The sequence below is a fragment of the Acomys russatus genome, chromosome 18 (genome assembly GCF_903995435.1).
Source record: "Acomys russatus chromosome 18, mAcoRus1.1, whole genome shotgun sequence".
In the NCBI taxonomy this organism is placed as follows: domain Eukaryota; kingdom Metazoa; phylum Chordata; class Mammalia; order Rodentia; family Muridae; genus Acomys; species Acomys russatus.
The window spans coordinates 28969328-28990657 of NC_067154.1; the positions used below are offsets into that span (position 1 = coordinate 28969328).

At 40.3% G+C, this 21330-nt stretch overlaps 1 protein-coding gene across 1 annotated transcript in view; it reads right to left on the minus strand.

The window, feature by feature from the left end:
* The window catches only part of Diaph3 (diaphanous related formin 3), a 453079-nt gene that overhangs the window by 418600 nt on the left and 13149 nt on the right, over nt 1-21330 (minus strand). The window contains exon 2 of the mRNA XM_051160890.1: nt 11140-11172. Coding sequence (XP_051016847.1) covers nt 11140-11172 — 33 coding nt within the window. The remainder of the gene's footprint in view (nt 1-11139; nt 11173-21330) is intronic.

The following is a 21330-nucleotide window of genomic DNA, read 5'->3' on the forward strand; positions in this document are numbered from 1 at the left end:
AAATCCACAGTGGCTCCAAGACTCCATCTCATGACAGCTTCAAAGAGAGTCAGGAGTCTGGTGTCTGTTCTTGGAAGCAAGCCACAGCTGTGGCGGGATTTATGAAAAGATTTTCTTATAGAAGTTGTTTTTTCTTAGAGCCAAAACAAATCGCACATCCTTTGCCTGTTGGCATCTCTCAAGTATCTTTTTTCCCTTTGGAATCCAGGTTCTCAGTTTTATGAGAAGTGTTGGAAATAACTGGTTTCTCATCACAGCTTCTGAGATATGGTCAGCTGTCACAATTAGAAAACCTTTCTCTGGATTAAGGTTAAATGGCTGTGATAGTTTCAGAAACGAGACGTCCCATACAGAGATGGCTTGAATGACAAGATAAAAGAGATCTACTTCTGGGGTCACACTGGGCACTGTCAGCAGGAGACTTCTGCTGCAGCAGCGCACTGCTCTGCATCAACACCTCCGCAGGCCTGCCACAAGTTCCCTGGCTGTCACTGTGACTCTGAACAGGTTACCTGAACTCTCTTGCCTCCCTGTCTCCATCGTTTAAAATGGTAATGAAGTACTAAGACACTGAGGTGAAGACTAAATGCGCTTACATAGCTTGTACTTGGGATGCCAGATACTAGCTAGCAATTATACAGTACTAAATGTATATTACAGTCAGTAACCACAATTCCCTAGTTAGGAATTTTCTGTAATGATTCAAACTTTTATCTTAAATGTGTTGGGGGAACAGAAAACCCAGCCAGCCATATCAGCATGATAGGGCCATGTTTTCCATTGAAGCACTCCAAACCTCTAGCATAAGCTCACAGCCAGTTACTATAGTCACAAAATAACCATTCTATTACTTGAAGAGCCACATATTGATTAAGGGGTTTATTCCAAGTTACAAAAACAGGATCTTACTACAGAAGCCTTATAAGTCATGTTAAAAAGCCAAAGTAGGAGTCTTATTCCTAGCCCTGTAGCAGACCTCACGCAGAGGCCTGCATTCAACCCTACCCCCATTCCCTGGGCGGTCTACCAAAGGTTTCTGTGAACTCAGCTTTTCTCCGTTACTTCATCTCTTCATGCCAGCCGCTTCTACCGAGCAACACTCTCTACCTGAGAACCTAGTAAACTCACTTGTCTGGAAATCAGGTATGAAATTTTCACTCACCCTCCTGTCCACCATTACAATTGCTCCAGTCATATACCCGGCCACTTGCAGGGGCCTGTCCTCCCACCACATCCCCATTCCCTGGGTAGTCCACACAACCCACAGCTTGACAATGTGCAAAGAGTGAGAAACTTGGGAGAACTCCCCGCAGGGCTCAGGGAACTCTGCAGAAATGGAGGCATAAAGATGAAGAGCCAGTGAGTATGGACGATGCCAAGGAAACAGTGCCTTCAAGACACAACAGGACATACATGCGAACTCACGGAGACTGTGGCAGCAGGCACACATCAAAGCCAGATAGAGCCCAAGCACTGAGAGAAGTGGACAAGAGATCCCATCTCTGACCCAAAAGCTACCTCCAATTGGCAACTACTCAAGAAGGAAAAATCTGTTTTCTCCAATGGAGTTTCACAGGGGATACAAACCATACTTAAGGATAGCCCCATGCCCAGCAGTGTATGAACACAATGGTATTTGTGGAGATCCTTTGTCACATAATGCTTTGTTTGAGCATTTTTTTTTCACCTTGTGTTTTGCTTATCTATTATAGTTTCTGATTTTGTGTTTTGATGAGGAGTTTGTGCGTGCACGTGTCAGGGGGGCAGTATGGATGTATGTGTTTCTTGTGCTTTTTCTTTGTTTAGTTTTTTTCCTGTTTTTCTGTTTGCTCTATTTTGTTCTGGTTGGTTTGTTTTCTTATTAACCTGTTTGTTTTCTCTGTCTCTCTCTCTCTCTCTCTCTCTCTCTCTCTCTCTCTCTCTCTCTCTCTCTCTCTCTCTCTCTCTCTCTCCTGTTTTTTGAGACAGGGTTTCTCTGTGTATCCTTGGCTGTCTTGGACTCGCTTTGTAGACCAGGCTGGCCTCAACTCACAGCAATCCGCCTGCCTCTGCTTCCCAAGTGCAGGGACTAAAGGCATGCGCCACTGCACCCAGTGACCTATTTTTCTTTAAAAAAAAAAAAAAAAAAAAGCATGGGGCTGGATGGGTGAGAGGGTGGGGAAGATCTAGGAGAAGACCTGGAAGGGGAACAGTGATTAAAATATACTATATAAAAAAGATTTTATATTTTTAAAAAATCTAAGGAACAATCCCTAGATCTGTTCCAGGCACAAATAAGAACTCTCAAATGGAGTATATCATCTCTGATTCAATATAGATAGATAACTCTGATTGTTGTACAAGCCATAGCTTCTTAGGGAGAAAGAAGTGTCTGAAGAGTGCAAACTAGTGAAAATGAGGACACTGGCAGACGGAATTTAAAGAGTGAAGAAATAATCAAAAAGAAACACTGGACGGGTAAAGCTCCCTTACAAGAGAATGTGAGAATAAAAACAAGTGTAGGAAGTAAGTGAAGGGTCTAACGGAGGGCATTAGTTCCTAGAGTAAATGGGACATCTATATGAAGGTATCCAGTAGGCCAGTGCATTAATATGTCTCAACTGAAGGAAAGGTCAGAGGTATCAGTGGTATTTGCAATCTTCAGAGGTAATCATCCAAGTAAGGCACCACATAGAGAGAAGAGCAGGGGATGCAGGGAAAAAAACTGAAGAAATAACAGTGGAAGACAGGAAGACAAAACACACACACACACAATAGAAAGAAAAAAGGAAAGGTCAGACGAGTATGAAACTGGGAAATTTGGTCTCACTGAAGACAAGAAATTTCTGTTCTTCAAAGAAAAAAACCAATAATTACATCAAGTAAGGAAGAGAAATGTAGTAGATTTGCTAGAAGTAAAAATTAATGACTAATACTATGAATCTTAAAGTGCTTACCAAGTCACAACTACAGTAACGTTACAGTCAGCCCTCCACAAACACTCCAATAGCTATAGAACAGAATATGGCTTAAACTGCAAGTTTCTCAGGCCAATAAGATGGCAAGCTGACAGTCAGAGCTCAACTCGGGAAGCCACAAAGCAGAGGAGGGGATCAACTCCCACAAGCTCTCCTATCACCTCTACACCCTGTCAGGGCACACACGCACACGTGCTCACTCAAATGCAAAGACAGTAAGCAAATAAAGTAAAAAGCAACTATCTCTCTGCGGAATATGTAGAGATTTGTTCTTGTCAGTCTTCTAACCAGTACAGCATAATATTGCTACTTAGAAGGAATTTACACTCACTGGCAAGGGCTAGGCCACAGCAAGAACAGAAGACCAGGCTTCTTATTGAGCTTGGCCTTTGAATTTTGGAATTCCAAAATGGGAAATTATATCCTTGTTTCTACTTGAGTTGTGCTTGCAGAGATATCTGTACCCTGTGGACACACACACCTGCCTCCGTGGTCCTATGGGCAGGGTACCCACCATATCCTTCCCATCCCTCCCAGGTCCTTGGGCTCAGCTCTTGCCAGAAGGAAAGAGGAAGACCATGGCTTTCATGTTCTCCTGATAGCCTTATTGACTAAAGTATATAAGAGTATACACATAGGCTCCACACAAATAACTGAGCCAACTGTAGATCTGGGAATCCATGGGATGTCATGGAAGCAACCCTGAGGAATACAAAGGGACAACAACATGCTCTTACCTGTAAAGCTCAAACACAGAAAGTAAAACTGACAGAAATGAAAGGAATAAATAATAACCAAAAGTTGTTAATAAACAAAGGCAAAAGACCCAAGAATGGAAATACATGAAAAATATCAACTCTCAATATCTAAATTCAACTCATTCCAATAGAAGCAAAATCCACAGAGAATATTCATCAAAATAGTTTACAACATGAGACATAAAGCAAAAGTTACTGGCAAGGCTGGAAATCACACATACTATAGCCAGTCCACAAGAAAATAACAAACTGGATGAAGATGTTAGGAAAATTACAACCATTTGAGATTTAAACAATAGGTGACTAAAAAACACGCCCATAGTTCAAAGGAGATGTTAACTGAGAATTATATTTCCAAATGCCAAGCAATGATGGTACATGCCTTTAATCCCAACACTCAGGGAAGCAGAGGCAGGTGGATCTCTCAGTTCGAGGCCATTTCCAGGAAAGGCAAAGCTACACAGAGGGGGCCTGTCTCAAAAAACAAGAAAAAAGAAAGAAGGAAAACAAATCTCCAGTTCAATGACAATGAAGTAGTTATGTTTTCTGTTGCTGTGATAAAAGCAAAACAAAGAAGAAGGAACAGGTTTATTTGGCAAACAGTAGCCATCCATCATAGAGGGAAGTCGAGGCAGGGACCTGGAGGCAAAGACTAAAGCAGGAGAAAGCCTCTTACTGCTGGGTCCCTTTGGCTTGCTCAGTTTGCCTTCTTATACAACCCAGGACCACCTACCCAGGAGTGGAAGCACTCACATAGGCTGGGCCCCTCCCACATCAACCATTAATCAAGAAAGATGACCCAAAGACTTGACCCAAGGACAATCTGATGGACGCAATTCCTCAAGTGCAGCTCCTTCTCCCCAGGTGCTCTAGCATGTGGCAAACTTATAAAAACTAACCAGCACTTGAAGGCAATAGAGTCAACTGAGAGATGCTAACACATCCCTCAAATAGAAGCTCAAATCGTGTGTGTGTGTGTATGTATGTGTGTATGTGTGTTTATTTATGAGCAATAAATAAAATCACTAGTAAAAACTAGTTCTTTGAATAATCAGTAACATTGACATACTTCAAACAGACTAAACAAGGAAAATAGATCAGAGGACACAAATTATCATTATCAGCTTTAGAAATGGCAATTAGTGCATCCTACACTGAAAGCATAGGAAAATACCATAAGCAACAGTAAGTCTGTAAATTCAACAACATAAGTGAAGTTTTAAAAAGAAATTCCTTAAAAGATAAACTACCAAGACTCACTGAAGGAGAAGTAGATTATTTCAACAGTTCTTTATTTAGAAATAGACCTTGCAAACAATGAGAAGCCGGCACACAGAAAGACAGTCAACATCATCAGTCATCAGGGGAAACTGTCAACCTCGTTTAAGGTTAAGCATATACTTAGCACATGGTCCCCACGCCACATCCAAACAATGAAAATGCATAAGTGTATGTCCACAAAAAAAAAAAAAAAAGGCAATAAATAAGCAAATGCTCGCGGTGACTTTATTCACGAAATAACGACAAAACAGAAAGAACCAAACCTTCTATAGCATCACTGAAATAACGAGCCAGACACAGTCCAACACACTGCGAGAGTCCACTTCTGCGAATTTGCAACCTGAAGTTCAGATATCTGACGAGTGTTTGTCGAAACTCACGATAGAGGCAAAACTGTGGTGAGAATTTAGGTGTCTTTAAAAACTCAGTTATGTAGCCAGGCACTGGTGGCGAACGCCTTTAATACCAGCACTCTGGAGGCAGAGGCAGGTAGATCTGTGTGACTTCAAGGCCAGCCCGGTCTACCAAATTGAGTTCAGGACAGCCAAGGCTACACATTGAGAAATCCTGTCTCAAAAAAAAAAAAACAAACAGTTATGTTGTATAAACATGTTTCTGTTTTAATCCCAGGTGTGGGATATGCAGCTGCCTCAGAATGTCCACAACAGCAGACTGCTCTGGCAAGGGCATGATTTTGCTAGGTAAAGATAGCTTAATTCTGGAGGCTCTAGAGAAGGTGAAAAAGACCAGAGCCTGGAGAGAGGAGGCATAACTCTTCCTCCTGCTGGTTCCTGCCCCAGCAAGTGGTTGAGAGAAAAGACACAAGAAAGGAAGTTGGAAATGTCCTGACTAGACAAATATTGGACTTGCCCCAAGTACTGAATACCCCAAGCAGCAGAAGTAATAAAAATATCTCAATAACCCCCCTCCCTACAAACCTTCTATCTCTCCTACCTGGTCGTTGGGGTGTTGGAGAGTATTGAGGTGGAGAAGGGTGGTAAATATATATAAAAGCTCAAAGTCACGTTAAAAAAAATATGCCAACAAGGAACATTAGCCATAAACAGACACAGAGAGAACCTTTTGGGTACAAAAATGTTTCATATCATGACTATAGTATATGCATAGTTATACATATTTTCAGACTTTAAGCTTAACACTGGATATACCATACATCCAGCGAAACATTCACGTTTACTTATCACACCTACTTTCATAATTGCCAAGCACTTTGACTTAATTGTCCCTTGAACAATACCTGTAAACAGAGATATCAAATCGTAAAAGCTAATTACTTACTCAAACTGCCACTGCTAACTGTTGACAGAACTGTCATTCTAACCTCTCTCCCCAGGAACCTCCAGGCAACAAAGCACAGACACTAATGGAAAGGCTTCCTCCAGGGTCTCTGCAGGGTAGTGTTTGTTTCCTAGCTCTAGCTGTTATTTGTGGGTCGTCAAATGCACTTAGTGGATTAGATCACTATTCTGCTTCTTAAATAATGAAGAAGAGTGAAGAAAAGTGGACAGAAATAGAGAGGAGAAGAGCAGAGTTCCTTATGCTTAGAAGCATCACATACTGGTTAGTTAGAGAGACTTTAGTTCCAATGGAAAATAGGCTTGTAGGTTTGCGTGGGCTGAGACAGAAAAGCAAATGTGACACCCTACCATGGGTTCTAGTCAGAAAGATGACTGAAACCCTTGCTACAGCCCAAAATAGTAACAGAAAAAAACAATTGGTTAAATGCATTTACCTATACAGTGGCATAAAAGAAATAAGGAGTCCAGTAGAAATATCAAAAATGGCTGTAAGAAACAAGTGAGAAACTATCCCTAAACTCCAAAAGTGGGAAGGGGATTCGGAGTGATAATCCAGCAGGAAACCCGTGTCCAAATCATCCTACTTACCGCTGCCTCCTTTCCCCGCCCCCCTCTTCCCTACCATTTTACTTGAGGAAAACTTTACAACCCAGGTCTAAACAAGAAACAGTGAGGACTCTTTTCATTGCTTTAGCACCTTCACCTGCTTTCTCAAATGTGGAAAATGTAAAGGTCTGCTTTTAAAGGGCATTTTACTTAAGGAGAAACCAACACTGTGGTAATCCTTTGTGACTATAACAAGACTATTTCCTGCCAAATTCAATTCTGATAACTCACAAAAATAGCCTTGAAGTGGGTACCTTGCCAACCTTTAACAAAGCAGCCTAAAGGGAGGAGTTTCTTTATTTTCTTTGTGTGGGGAGAAAGGTGTGACCCATGCATGCATGTATGCAGGTGCACTCAAGCGTGCAGAGGCACATGGAGGCCAACAGGTGGGGTGTGGTGTTCGCCTCGGTTTCTTTTTAAGTCCCAAAGATGTACCTGCATTCCTGCCACTAGGGTGTCTGATTTGCACTGCTTCAGCCAGCTTCTAGGGTGCTGGAGATCTAAACCTGGATCTTAACACTTGCACAGCAAGCACTTTATCCCCTGAGCTACCTCCCCAGCCGAAGGGATGGGGGAGTTTCTAATATTAGTGCTGCTACACAGTCAATGTTTCTAAAATACTGCTGCTTTAATGTAGGACCACAGAAAAAGGCTATTCTTCTGACTTTTCTCATGTTCTGTCCCAACACAGCTATTCACGTTAAGAAATTCTACATGAAAGCACACATGAATCATATATGCTTTGGAGAAGCCCTACTGTAATTACAAACATCCTGCCAGCATTGTATCAAAGCATCAGCAGCCAAAGTTTCCCTGAGCTCTAACAGGCCAGGCACCTTATAAAGGGTCCTCAAAATACCTAGGCACCCATTCCCTTATCACAGCTCAGCTGCCATGTGATGCACCCTCCCTGTACAGCCCTGCGGCAAATGTGGCACACTGCGTTTCTGTCTGCACACCAGGAGACAATTCTGAAAGAGACAAAAAGGGACAAAAAAAGCACAGAGCCGGGAGCAGCACTTCAATACACTTCAGACTATATGGAACCCACGAGAACCCTAAGAGAAAGGAGAGGAGATATAACAAGCTCCACTTTACAAACAAATGATCAAGCAAATGCTTGGCTTATCGAGGCCACCGAGCAATGTAGGAGGGAAGCTCCGGCTGTCAACAAGGCTCTCATGACGCCAGTGTACTGCTCTTTCCCTGAGTCCATCACTAGTGAGGAAGAAAGAATGTACTCTTCAGTTCACGACACTCACGCTCACTCACCTCCTCAAAGGCAATGAGTGGAGCTAGATGCTCAAATCAGAATGCCAGGTGATCAATCTCTGGACTAACAACCTGGCCTGCTCAGAAGGAAGACAAGACAATGCACAAGATCAGAAGAGTGGCCAGGAGAGGCTGCAGTGAGGATGTCCAGGGGAATCCATCAGCTAGACGTTTGGGAGACAGCCATGTGCACAGCCAAGATGAAAGGAGGATCAAGACAATGGTGACCAACCAGGCAGATGCTCAGAATAACTGGGGCAGGTCCTCGACATCAGAGAAAATGTACACTGGCTACAGAGCCAGGCCATGGTAGCTTAGCCCTGGAATATCATCAATCCTCAAGACACAAAGCCAGGTAGGCTTGCTTTGAGTTTGGGATCATGGACCTCCAGGCCAGCCTAGGTTACCAAGTGAGACTCTGTCAAAAAAACAAATAATCACTCTGTAAAAGATAACGTGTCAGGTGCTCTAAAAAAGTATGACACACAAATTGTCTGTCTCTGCCTTCCAAAGGTTTAAACTGGTGAGAGCAAGAAATAGTGCCATGTCACAGATGCCCTTAGCTACCAAGTATGTTGATCTTGCCAAAGCCAGGCATAAGGATAGAAGTAGAACAAGGAATGGGAGCAGGAAGGAAAAGAACTGAGAAAACTTTCACTGGGGAAGACTCCACCCATTAACATTGAGGACAGCAAGGACGTTTTCTAAAATGGTGTATTAAAGCCATTCCATGACTGTTTCTAAACTAAAGACTGCGGCTTTGGAGTGTGCAAGGAAAGCCATGTAATGAAAGGACAGCATCTGAAGAAAAAGCAGACTGTGTCTAAAGTCTGAATAAACCTCAAAAATATGTAGAAGATGATCTAAAATGAAAAGAAGGATGTATCTTGTCCAAACTGCAGCCTACAGATGGCCACACCTAAGGAGAGTCTAAATGCAGCCCAACACAAATCTCATAAACGTCCTTAAAACATTAGGGGTGGGGAGGCAGGGGTGAGAGGAGGGGTGTGCTATGGGGGGAAAGGGTGGTGTGTGTGTGGGTGTTTGTGTGTGTGTGTGTGTCTGTCTGTCTGTCTGTCTGTCTGTCTGTGCGCCAGAGGTCTAGGTGCAGGCCAGAAAGGGTGGGGGTAGTGTGTGTGTGTGTGTGTGTGTGTGTGTGTGTGTGTGTGTGTGTGTGTGCGTGTGCGCGCCCGTGCACACAAGAGGTCTAGATGCAGGCCAGAGATCAAGTTCAGGTGTGTTCCTCTATGCTCTCCAACTTGATTTCTGAGACAGAAACTGGAGCTCACCAATTAGGCTAGGCTGACTAGCCGCTGAGTTTTAAAGGGATCTGCCTGTCTCTGCTGAGGTGACAGAAGGACACCATCCTTTGCCGCTTCTTATATTGGTGCTGGGATCCAACTCGATCCTCATGCTTATGTAGCAGGCAATTTACCAGCTGAGCCATGTCCAGTTATCTGAACTATCAACAGCAGGCAAACCATATAGTAGACTGGTGGGTACCCAGAGCTGGGTGAGCTCAAGAGAAATGAGCAGTAAGTATTTGCAGGCACACAGCCTTCTTTTAAAGATATTGTTAATGTTCTAGAATAGATTATAGTGATGGGCAATTTTTGTGCATATGCTAGAAACCACTTAATTATAAACTTTTAGTGGGAGAAACAAATGCTATGTAAATTGTATCTCAATAAAGCTATTACAGCACAGTACATTCTCATAAAATCCAAATATAAAGCATAAAAATTACAGTGGGTTTTACTACTGACTTTAAGAAGCCACTCATTTATGGAGGCTGAGTATGCATATTAGTGGCTAGCATGATTATCCTGGGTTCGATTCTCACCTCCACAAATGAAGGTAGGTGGGGAAAGGAAATGCATACACATGCGAAGATCAAAGTGCCAGCCAGCACAGTAAGTGTATGGGACCCGACAGAAAGCAGAACAGCCTTCAAGCTACGGCATAGCAGGTCTCCCTGGACAGGTATTAGGCCCTTCTTAGCATCAATACCATCGACTGTAAAATAACAAAAACACTACAAGGCAGGGAGAGAAGCAACTGTATGATCCATGTCAGTGCTCCATACTACTGTCATCTTCTAAGCACTGAGGCTGGTCACGCTCCATCTGACGCCACAGTAAATGATGTAATGCATATAGAACAGCATATGCTGCACAGCCTAGGTGTGTAGCAGATTGTACTATCAGGGTTTATCTAAGTTCATGCCTAAGGATAAAACTAACGTGTGTGTGTGTGTGTGTGTGTGTGTGTGTGTGATATTTTTGTTATTTGTATCTTGTACTGTTATCATTCCTTTACCATTAAGACAAGGTAACTTAAGTGAGGGGATAGCAATCAGGATGTAATCTGAGTAAATTATAATTTTTTAAAAGTTAAAAAAAAAAAAAGACAAGGTAACTTGTGTATTTGAATGTCAAAAGTGTATTTCTCAAGAACTACTCTAATACACAGCTAAGGCATCGGTTATTAGAAAAAGCCCTATTGCAAACATGGAAGTAAAGCAAGGTGTGCCTGGTTCTCATTTGCAAACAGAATTTCTCAATGCATGCATGGCGTTTTAACCAGGCTTACCTTAATTAGCAACTACATTTCCTAACGAGCCACCGTGTCTTCAGCAGCTTTTCCTACCTCTTTTTGAAGTATGCAATTCATCCTCAAAGAAGGAGAGCTAATTTGAATGATTCAAAGTTGACTAACAATTCGTAATTAAACAAAATTTTATATTAACATATTGACTATTCCTTTTCGCAGCATACAAGCAACAACTTAATGTATTTTACCAGTTCTAGCTCTTATTTTAGCAGTAGGCACACATTTCTATCACATGATGCTTTTGGCATTTTCAAAGGTGTTAATATAGCATGGCAAGGACAGTACATGATTAGTTAAAATACACAGCAAAGGGAAAGTTGAAGATAACCTTACCATATCATCTGTCAGTGTCCTGATATTTAAATGCTACAAATGTAAAAAAGAAGTCAGTCAGTAATTTATAACAGCGTTTTTATTAATGAGTACATTCTATATTGCTAACTTGAGGTAATTAAATTCTTGACAGTGCAATAAAAGTGTATTATATATCGTTTTAATCTATTTCTCTAGAAGATGAACAAAAGTTACCTGTAAACAACATTTTTAAATAGTTACTAAAATTTCCTGGTTTTATGAACCTCACAAACTAGAAACCTAACTGGAATACAATAAATATATTCTCCCATTCAATATCTGCATCTTTAACAACACTTTGATTTATTATCACCAGCGGTGACTGTAGACACTTGTCAATTTCATTGTAGCTTATTTGAGACCTCTTTTGCTGATTTCCTTACTAGACAAACAAGGCCACTTTAGGAAATGAATAAATTAGTTTCCTATAAATCATAGTTCAAAAGAAAAAAGTATTTAGGAAGAAAAATATCTGTTTTCGTAATCAAGGGCAGGGCAACAATTTGTATTCAGGTAGCTGCACTCAATTTCCAATTCTCCTTCCTTGTTCACTGGAGCATGAGTGCTTTCAAAGACAGAAAGGGTCAAACATTTTTTAACAAGAAACCAGATCTATTCATTTATGGTTATAAAGGAAGATGTGCTAACAATTGTCATCTCACATGTAAGTGGTACATAGTAAAATTTGACAGTTATTGAGCAGAAGAAAATTTGTACTCATTTTGATCTACTGGAAAACTTTATGTTCACAACTTTCCCATAATGAGGATCTCAGCTAAAAATCTGTCCATGTAAATAGTATTCCACATTCTCTGCTTGCACCAACATGTCCCTTCCTAATGAAGGAGTGAGGGAGTACCTGAAAGAACCAGAAATAAACTGTGTATACCAAGAAAAGGTGGTCATGTTAATGACCATGATTGGCCACTCCACTAAGTTTCAGACTTAACTACCTGCTTAACTAGAACAGCTTACTTTGACCTAAGAATAAGAAGTAATAATACTGAATATGTAATTCTGTTTAAAATCTTGATCTATAAAAATAATAGGCAAGCTTAGATGCAGGCAGAGTCGATGGCTGAACTCTGCCAAGACAGGGTAAGGAAGTCCTCAATAGTTTCTGCCTCATAAATATGTCTGATAGATATATTGGGCTAGAAGGACAAAGATGATGCTCCAATGTTATAGAGAGTATTGGGTGACTCTTCAGGTAGTAAACTGTCTCCGTCATTTTTTAATTTTTGAAGCTGTTAACCTGTACTTCCGGTTCACTCAGACATTTAAGTTTTATTCCTTCTCAAATTTGTGATGGGGTTGAATACCAGATAGTTTAGTCTTACAATTAGGGGTTAAGATGTTTTTAGGTCAAGATAGATGTTTTAAGTTAATAGAGATGAGATGATAGATATTGATCTTCATTCAGAAACTTAGACCCAACAAGATAGGAAAGATGTTTACTTCAAGCTTGTCAAATACAATTAGCCAAATCATTATGAATGTAACATTTATATAATTCCTGATTGTCTAATGGATCCTTCTGCTGTATCTAGTTTATTTTACTCATTTGTAATAATATAAATGTATATGTTAAAAATAATCTTACAAAAAAAGATTTTTAATAATTCTATTTTTAATAATTCTAAAAGGTTTGCAACCAGTGTCATCCCAGAGACAGATGTTACCATTAAATGCCAAAACTGCACAGTTCTCAAAGCAGGTGTAAAACCTACGTGCTATATGTGCACCTTCCAAAAGAACAGGTTTATGCACATTGACTTTGGCTAAGTACACCTACTTGCTATTCTACAATAGGCGGTATCACCCCAATTACAATCAGCTGGCTTCTGAAAGGGATCATTTCAAGCACCTGTGACACATGAGAGAAATATGTCATGTGATCTAACTCTTAAAAAGCAAAGTCAAGGAAGCAAGTATAACGCAGAAATCCTATTTAGCACACTATGCCACCTACTTGCCCGATACCAAAGCCAACAAGCGTTATTTCAGGAAAATACCATAAAATGATAGGGTTTTTAAGAGCAAACAAGGAAAATGGGCAATTTTAAGAGAAATAAAAAGTTGTGACCTAAGAACCTGTAGAGGAGGTATAGATAATTAATATGATAGCGATACCTGTAATCCAAACACTTGGGAGGCGGAGGTTGAAGAACCCCGAGTTCGTGACCAGCCTCGAACACATAACAAAGCTGAGGCCAGTCTGGGCTACAGGAGACTACATGATTTGGGGGGTTTGGTGTAATAAAAAAAAAATCAAACTGGAAGTCATAATGAATGTCTTGTGACATAAAATCAAAAGAGATAAACACCCAAGAAAAGCAGATGTATATGTCTTTAAAGGCCAGGAACTGGACAGCCTTTTAAATTAGAATTATATGCTGAATGTGTTAGCAACACAACTACAATCCAAGCACTTGAGAAACTGAGGCAGGATGACCACAAGACCAAGGCCAGAATGGACAACACTGCTAAAAGACGACTAAACATACAAATGAGTTGCACTCACTGCTTTCACTTAAGGGGACAGTCACATGTAAAAATCAAGTGTGTTTTTCTATCTTTTCCGTAGTTCTAGGTTTGTTTTGTCTTCTTAAACTACCTCATTGTACTGGTTTCCAATGTGATTTAAATACTCAAAGTTTAAAAAAATAATAATAAATAAATAAATACTCAAAGTTTGATCTTCCTCCTAGACTACGTAGGTCTGTATAAACCCGGAATGAGCACATTATTAAATACACTATTTTACACAGAGAGAAGCGTGAGGACTCACAGGGTAGGAGCAACATAAAAACCTCAAGGCACGAAGGTATCGGAAGCAACTCAGAGCCCAAGGAAAAAAGCAAGCAACCTCGGTCAGGTTCATTATTCGTACTCTTCAGGAAAGCACTTCCCTATTGATTCTCAGCACCAGCAAGACAAGCCAGGAGGGTTTGGAATGGCGGCAAAGGCAAGGACCGATGACAAGCCTGGAGGTATTGGCTGACTAGGGGACAGCAAGAAGTCTGACCTTAGAAACCTGTTTCTGTATCCAAATGATTAAGTCAAAAAGAAAAAAAAAAAAAAAAAAAAAGCCTCCTTTCCAAATGTGACTTTCTCAAACATAATTATTGGCCTCCACAGCAGTGAAACTCTGAGCAGATCTAACCACTGGCAATTTCCCCTAAACACTGTCTACTTCGGTCTGCTTCAACCCTAAAGGAAAAACATAAGGAATCAGAACAGAATCAAAAAACAGGAGTGGGAAACACAGAAAGAGAAACCTCAAGGGATGAAGGAGTGAGAAGCAAACCAGAACCCAAGTTGAATTGCATATTAACTTGAATATTACTTAGAAAGCAGTACTTAGAAATCACAAAAGCTATCACATGTGACACCTTCTATGGGATGCTTGACTGCAGAGTGTGTGTGTGTGTGTGTGTGTGTGTGTGTGTGTGTGTGTGTGTGCGTGCGCGTGCACGTGTTTGTTATTTATACATGTGTGACACAACTGAGATTTGGTGGTCAAAGGACAGCCCCAGGTGTGGGTTCTCCCTCCTTATATGAGGAGGCAGGCTCTCTTGCTCACCACTAAGTACACCTAGCTACCCTGCTCATGAGCCTCAGGAGATCCTCCTGTGTCTGTCCAACTTCCATGCCACATATCAAGACCAAAACACCAGGAATCCCTGACTCACAGTATCTCGGCTGGCTTCCATGTATTCTCTGGATCCAAAGTCCTGTTCTCAAACTTGTATGAGCAGCATTTTACCCTATGAAACGTCTCCCCAGTCCTCAATGTTAATAATCAATTCAAGCTTTATCATAATAAAGCTTCCAGTGTCTAGAGGCCTGTGGATTCGGATTATACACTATAAAATGTCTACCGACTTTAAATTGCCGAGAGCAAGAGAGAATGACTAGCACAAAACTCAGAGAACCCTGCACTTACTTTAGAATATACAAAATGAAAAGGGAAAGTCCTTAATTCATAGGAGGGGTAAAACTATATAGCAAAGATATATTATACTGAGAGTGGAAGTGCTAGCTAACCAAGACACCTTTAAATGAAGCACTTGGCTTCCTAGCCACTAACAGAGGCCTTTCCCATCTTCCACAGCAAAGTGAGAACTGCATACATCAATCAGCTCATGGGCAGCATTGGCTACATCCACTCCAAACAGGTAAAGCTAAGGATTATTAAATGCTAGTAGCTAAGATCATTAAAAAACTAATAACCCCATAGTAATTGTTACGGTTATATTTACCCACAAAACAGTAAATGAAAACTTAAGAATATACACTTGTAGACATTAATGTGACTTTTTGACTTTCAGCTATGTCACCTGATGTGTTCTTGATGCTTTATGGCAGTGGACCAGAATAAAATTGCTGATACAAAACACACACAGTTCTGTGCATAGGACCAATGGTAATTGGCTAAACGGTAAGTAGAACCCATTAAAACAGTTTTCCCAAGCCAAAACCTCACCCTTTCTGCTGTGGTCCTACGTTCAACTTGCTACTTCTATTTTCTCAGTAAAAAGTAAGGGCCATGACTTACAGAGAGGTAACAATGCTTTCTACTAATGACAGTTCCTAGGACAAATGGTCAAGAGGGTCACTGTGGAATTAAAAGAGAAAAAAAGGGGCTTTTATAGGATTTTCTTCAAAAGAACATAGGATCCAAGAGAGAGGGAAAAAAGTAGAAACACAGAACATAGGTCTCTATACTCCATTTAAGCAATGCATCAAAACTTTTATTGAAGATGGTGCATGCTGTCAAAAGATAGATTTAGAACTTTCAGAGCATACTGCTAAATGTGTGAATATCAAGAGCAATGAAGAGAAAGTTTGTCCCCCATCAGCATTTACAAGAAAATGACAAAAACAGAAAACATGAAATATACAAGATGCCACCATGCAGACCACCAAGGCAAGTGAAAAAAAAAAAAAAGATTCCAAGCTATAGTCCAAACCTTAACAGTCTTTATAGTTAGAATATGGAGCCACCAAAACAAATAATCTACCCTTTGATGTCATTAAGAGCATGAGAGCCATCAACCTAGCATAACTGGATCAATTTACTGTTTACATAAAGCCAAATATGATAATATTTACATTTGCACAATGCAATTCAATCCATTAGCTTTCCATCATTTAACTGGGCTGCTGAAGGGACCGCCAATAGGATGCATCTGTAAGAACACCTTCAAAGAAGCCTTGACTCAGGTACATGGTAGGTTCGTAAACTAGACCTTTCAGATCAGCTGCTTTTCGCATTGTCGCTATGCACAGGAAATCACACCATCTCCTTTAAGAAAATAGATACAAAGCCCCAGTCTCCCAAAATCCTATGTCAGTAGGTCTAAGGCAGCATGTAGAATTCAAGGGGTCAGTGTGTACTCTGGTAAGGCTAACGCTCGCTCAGACCCACACAAGACATACTGCTGCAGCACTAACCGTCCAACATTGCCTCAGCCTGCCTCTTCCATCTTTTCTTAAGCTGTGCTTTATAAGACTTGTAAATGAGTCACATGAAAGGACTAGAAAGAAAAAAAACCAAAGCAGCTCAAAAAAGTGAGAAACAAGGAGCTAGATTAGTTAATACAGCCTCTGACGTCAGCATAGAACAGGAACCAGTTAAAAGAATTCAACAACGCCTGGTGTGTAAGATGAAATACCAACTCACGCTCTTTCAAATGCTTATCCAACTGCTAAATTACATCTAGTCCCATAAGAATACATTGAAGAAAAGTTGGATAGATGGCCGGGGATGGTGGTGCATGACTTTAATCCCAGCACTCAGGAAGCAGAAGCAGATAGATCTCTGTGAGTTTGAGGCCAGCCTATTCTACAGTATGAGTTCCAGGACAGTCAGAGCTGTTACACAGAGAAACCTTGTCTCAAAAGGGGAAAGAAAGAAAGAAAGAAAGAAAGAAAGAAAGAAAGAAAGAAAGAAAGAAAGAAAGAAAGGAAGAAAGAAAGAAGGAAAAGTTGGAGCGATAGCTCAACAGCTAAGAGCACATACTGCTCTTGCATACTCACAACCACCTATAAACTTCAGTGTCAAGGAATCTGACCCCCTCTATTGGACTCTGTGGACACCTGCACACACAGCTACACACACACACACACACACACACACACACACTCACACACAATATTTTTAAAAGAAAGTAAACCTTTTTTTTTAATGCATTTAACACATAAATTATTGAGGGTCATAGCAAATCACAACATAAGATGGGCATAGTGATACATGCCTGCAATCCTAGCATTCTGGAGACAGTTCAGCTAAAGAGACAGAAGAAAAACAGACACAAGACAACCTGGTTCACAAAATATGAAATGGCAGCTTATTAACCAGCAAAGTAATTCCTAGGGTGGGGAACGGGGGAACCCAGAATCAGCTTTCCCCTAATCATATCTGTGCTTGGAGAGGACATGTTAAAGAGCTTTCATACTTGTTTTGAAGTCCAGACTATTCCTTTACACTAGTAATAGGAATGTGGACTTTAACCTAATAACATTTCTAATCCACATGCCTGTGTTTATCTTAATGTCAACACCAATTATAAAAAGTATGAAAATAAAATATTACTTCTAACCATATCACTAAACACACCTACAGGGTCACCTCCCAAGCAATCACAGAACTACAAAACAGATATGAAAATATCATTCTGCAAGGTCTCAGAATTTACCATCTCCAAAGGGTACAAAAATAACACTGCAGCTTTCCTACCCCTTAGGATAAGAGTAAGGCTGGCTCTTTTATAACCTGAACAAAAATTGTTAAGGTGACTGGCCCTTTGTGTGGCTCTAGAGCATGTTTTTAGTTTGCATGGAGAAAAGTCAGAAAGGAGATAGTAGGGATTTCTCTACAGTCTCTTTTAGCCGTTCATTCTGTAATCCTGACTGACTCAGAAAGACAATCACACCATCCCTTAAGCAGGCTTTTCCTTCTGTCACATAGAGCCGACGTCTCCCTTGTCCAGAATCTCAATTCTGTGGAAAGAAGGAAAGATCAGCTTTTAGAAGAAGGCAGCATCCAACAGGCTCCACAGAAGGGGCTAGAAAAGATGCATTCTTAGGAGAAGGCAGCAGTGTTTTCAATATGATCAAAGCACACACCTGCTTTGAAGGCCCACATCTCCAGAAAAACCAAGCCACAAGAAACAACTTTTGTTTAGACCTCCTTCCAATATTATGCATCACTGTGTCTGGGTACCTAACAAGTTATTTTTTGAAAAATTCAAATATAACTCTATTCTTCCTTCAATGAACTCCTTCATTCAGCTAACTGAAATACAATAGCTAATTCTAGTAATGCAGTTTTAAGACCTATTTTAAGATTTTTTTTCTCTTCAGCTGCTCTTGTTCTTTAAATCTATACTATCAGATCAAAAGCACTTCCACTTTTCCCGGGTACATCCAGGGAAAAGTTTGTCAGGTCTCTGAACCACTTCACAAATGGGTTCAGTTCCAGGTTAAGAGCGCTAGTTCCAAGTGCGCTTCCATCTGGGGAAGGATGAAAAGCAAAGATCTGCTCTAAGGGAAAATGAGCTGGTTCCAGAGCATCCAGACACCATGAAGCTTACCCAGGCTGTGAAGCTTTGGCTTCCTAGGCTCTGGTCCAAATCAGGAATTCAGAGCAAATGTTCTTGAGGCAAACTCAGCACAATGTATTGGTTCACATATACCAGAGAAAGATTTTGCTTCTGTTCCAGCATCCCCTGAAGGAAATTTGATTAAATTGGCTAAAAGAGTGAATGCCTGAGTAAAACAAAGCCCATGCACATTCTCTGTAACCTGCAAATTCTACTGGTTATACTGAGAAGCAGCAGACCAGATCAAAGGTTTACATACAAGTGTGCGTCACCGCACTACTACTTTAGAGAGCTAACACTGGCATCAACATATTATTTCCCAAAGAAGGAAAGAACGAATCATAATGTTAGTGCACAAAAGCCGTGCTCTCCTGACCACACAGCAGAAGGCGGGCAGTGCTAGGGAAAGAACTGCATCATGAACAGGTGAAAGCAGAAGATGGCAGAGACTATCCTCCCTAGAGACCATTTTGTAGGACAGCTGATTCAGGGGCAGTTTGTGTAGGAGATGAGTGAGATTGGTGGGTGGGTACCTTCTCACTTGTGGTTAAATGAAACATCTTAATCACAGGTGTTTTTCAGTTCTGCTGATCTCAAGAGCAAAGATTATTTTCCCCAGTCTATTCTTGTCACTGATTAGATTATCTGCATACAGTTCCGAACATCTTACATGATAGCGGGTGGGGGTAGCTGCCCTACTATAATCACTTAACTTGTGGGAACCTGTGTAACAAGCACAGTTCACCTAGATGGCATTAGATAGGGAGTCACGGAGCACATGACATAATCTCAGTGTTCTGCTTCAATAGCCCTCCTGTGTGGCTATAGCACAGCAAAATGCTTACAATACAATACATGGGGCGGGGTACATTTAAAACTATATGCAATATGAATCCGACTTTACGATGCACCACTCTTTAAAAAGACAGGAAGCACTGCTGATGACATATATCTAAGATGTGGGATCTGAGGCATGGCTTTCATAATCTAGCACATTAGCCCAGCTGCATGCCATCCACATTCTTACAACAAGAAGAGCTCAAAGCTACTATAGATAATACTTTCATACTGAATCAAAGATATAGAGTATTTTCTTTAGAAATAAAAATGTATGCATTAGTAAAAATAAATGGAGATCTGAAATATGTCTAATAAATAATGTAGGCACAGATTTTAATAGGCTGAGTTTTTAATGCATATTTCCCAGTGTTTCAGGATATATTAAGCACATTATTCATTTGTTTTCTAATTCACATATATAAATTAACCAATCTCAAAAAGCTCCTTGGTTCTGTGAATTATTGATGTTGTCACCTGCTAGAGACTTAATTCCAAGAAAAATATACGAATCACTACATCACAAGCACAAATCCTTTTGACACAAATTCAATTTCTGTGGCAACAATAATATATTGACTTAGCTTATTTTTCTATTTTATGACACTTATTAATGGTGTATATAAAAGAAATCTATCATTTTTCCTTATTGTAAATGTAAATGACATCATGCTGTCTTGGGTAAGTTAAGGTAACCAACATGCTTACTCTGCCTGTTAATACAATAATGTAAATGAGAACATGATTACAAAATATAAAAAGTGGGAGAAGAGATTCCTGAAGACTTTGTCTCATAATACAAACTGTTTTCATCAAGAGATATAAACAAGCTGCCAACGCATGCATTACATCAAATATGAAGAGCACTTATTCCCTCCCCAGGACCTTATAACCAAAGTGCTACAAATAAAAAATTTATGAAAATGCAAAATAGAGAGGTAAGTCTTCTAAATATCCAATGGCATAAAAGAGTTCCTACTTCCTATTTATTCTTTAAAATGTGCTAATTAACAAACATCATAGCAATTATGTAAGACCAGAGTCAAAAGTATTGCCATAGAGAATTTAAAGCTCGCGATACAGGTCCAGATACAGATTTCTTGAATGTCTATTCAGTAAATGTTTATTAAACACAAATATATTCTGACAAGGCATTCAACAATAAATAAAGTTTTTTTGGTTTTGCTGTTTACCCTAGGAGAACTTACTTTCTACTAGAGAAACAGATCTTTAAAATACAGGCAAAATTGCAGATGTTAGAGGTCATGAGTATTTTGTGAAATGAAAAGTAATGGGTGACCATAAGAGGAACCTAGAAGGTAGGTGGGGTTGCACACTGCAATTTTAAATGAGAAACTGGGGCTAGAGAGATGGCTTAATGCTTAAGAGCACTGGCTTGCTCTTCCAGAAGGCACGGGTTCAATTCCCAGCACCCACATGGCAGCTCACATCCAGTTTTAATTCCAGTTCTAGGGGATCTGACACTTCTGGCTCCTGACAACACCTGCACACCATGTACACAGTCATGTAGACACTCACGATTTAAAAAATATACATGGGAACAGGGAGTAAGTGTTGGTCTCACTGAGAAAATGACACATAAAGAACATAAGGATAAGTGCCAAGTAAGCTAAAAAGTTACCTGTCTGCACATGAGAACCACTTTTTCAGATGTAAGGAATAGCCAGAGCAGGACCATTAAAAAGGAATATGGCTGGAATCG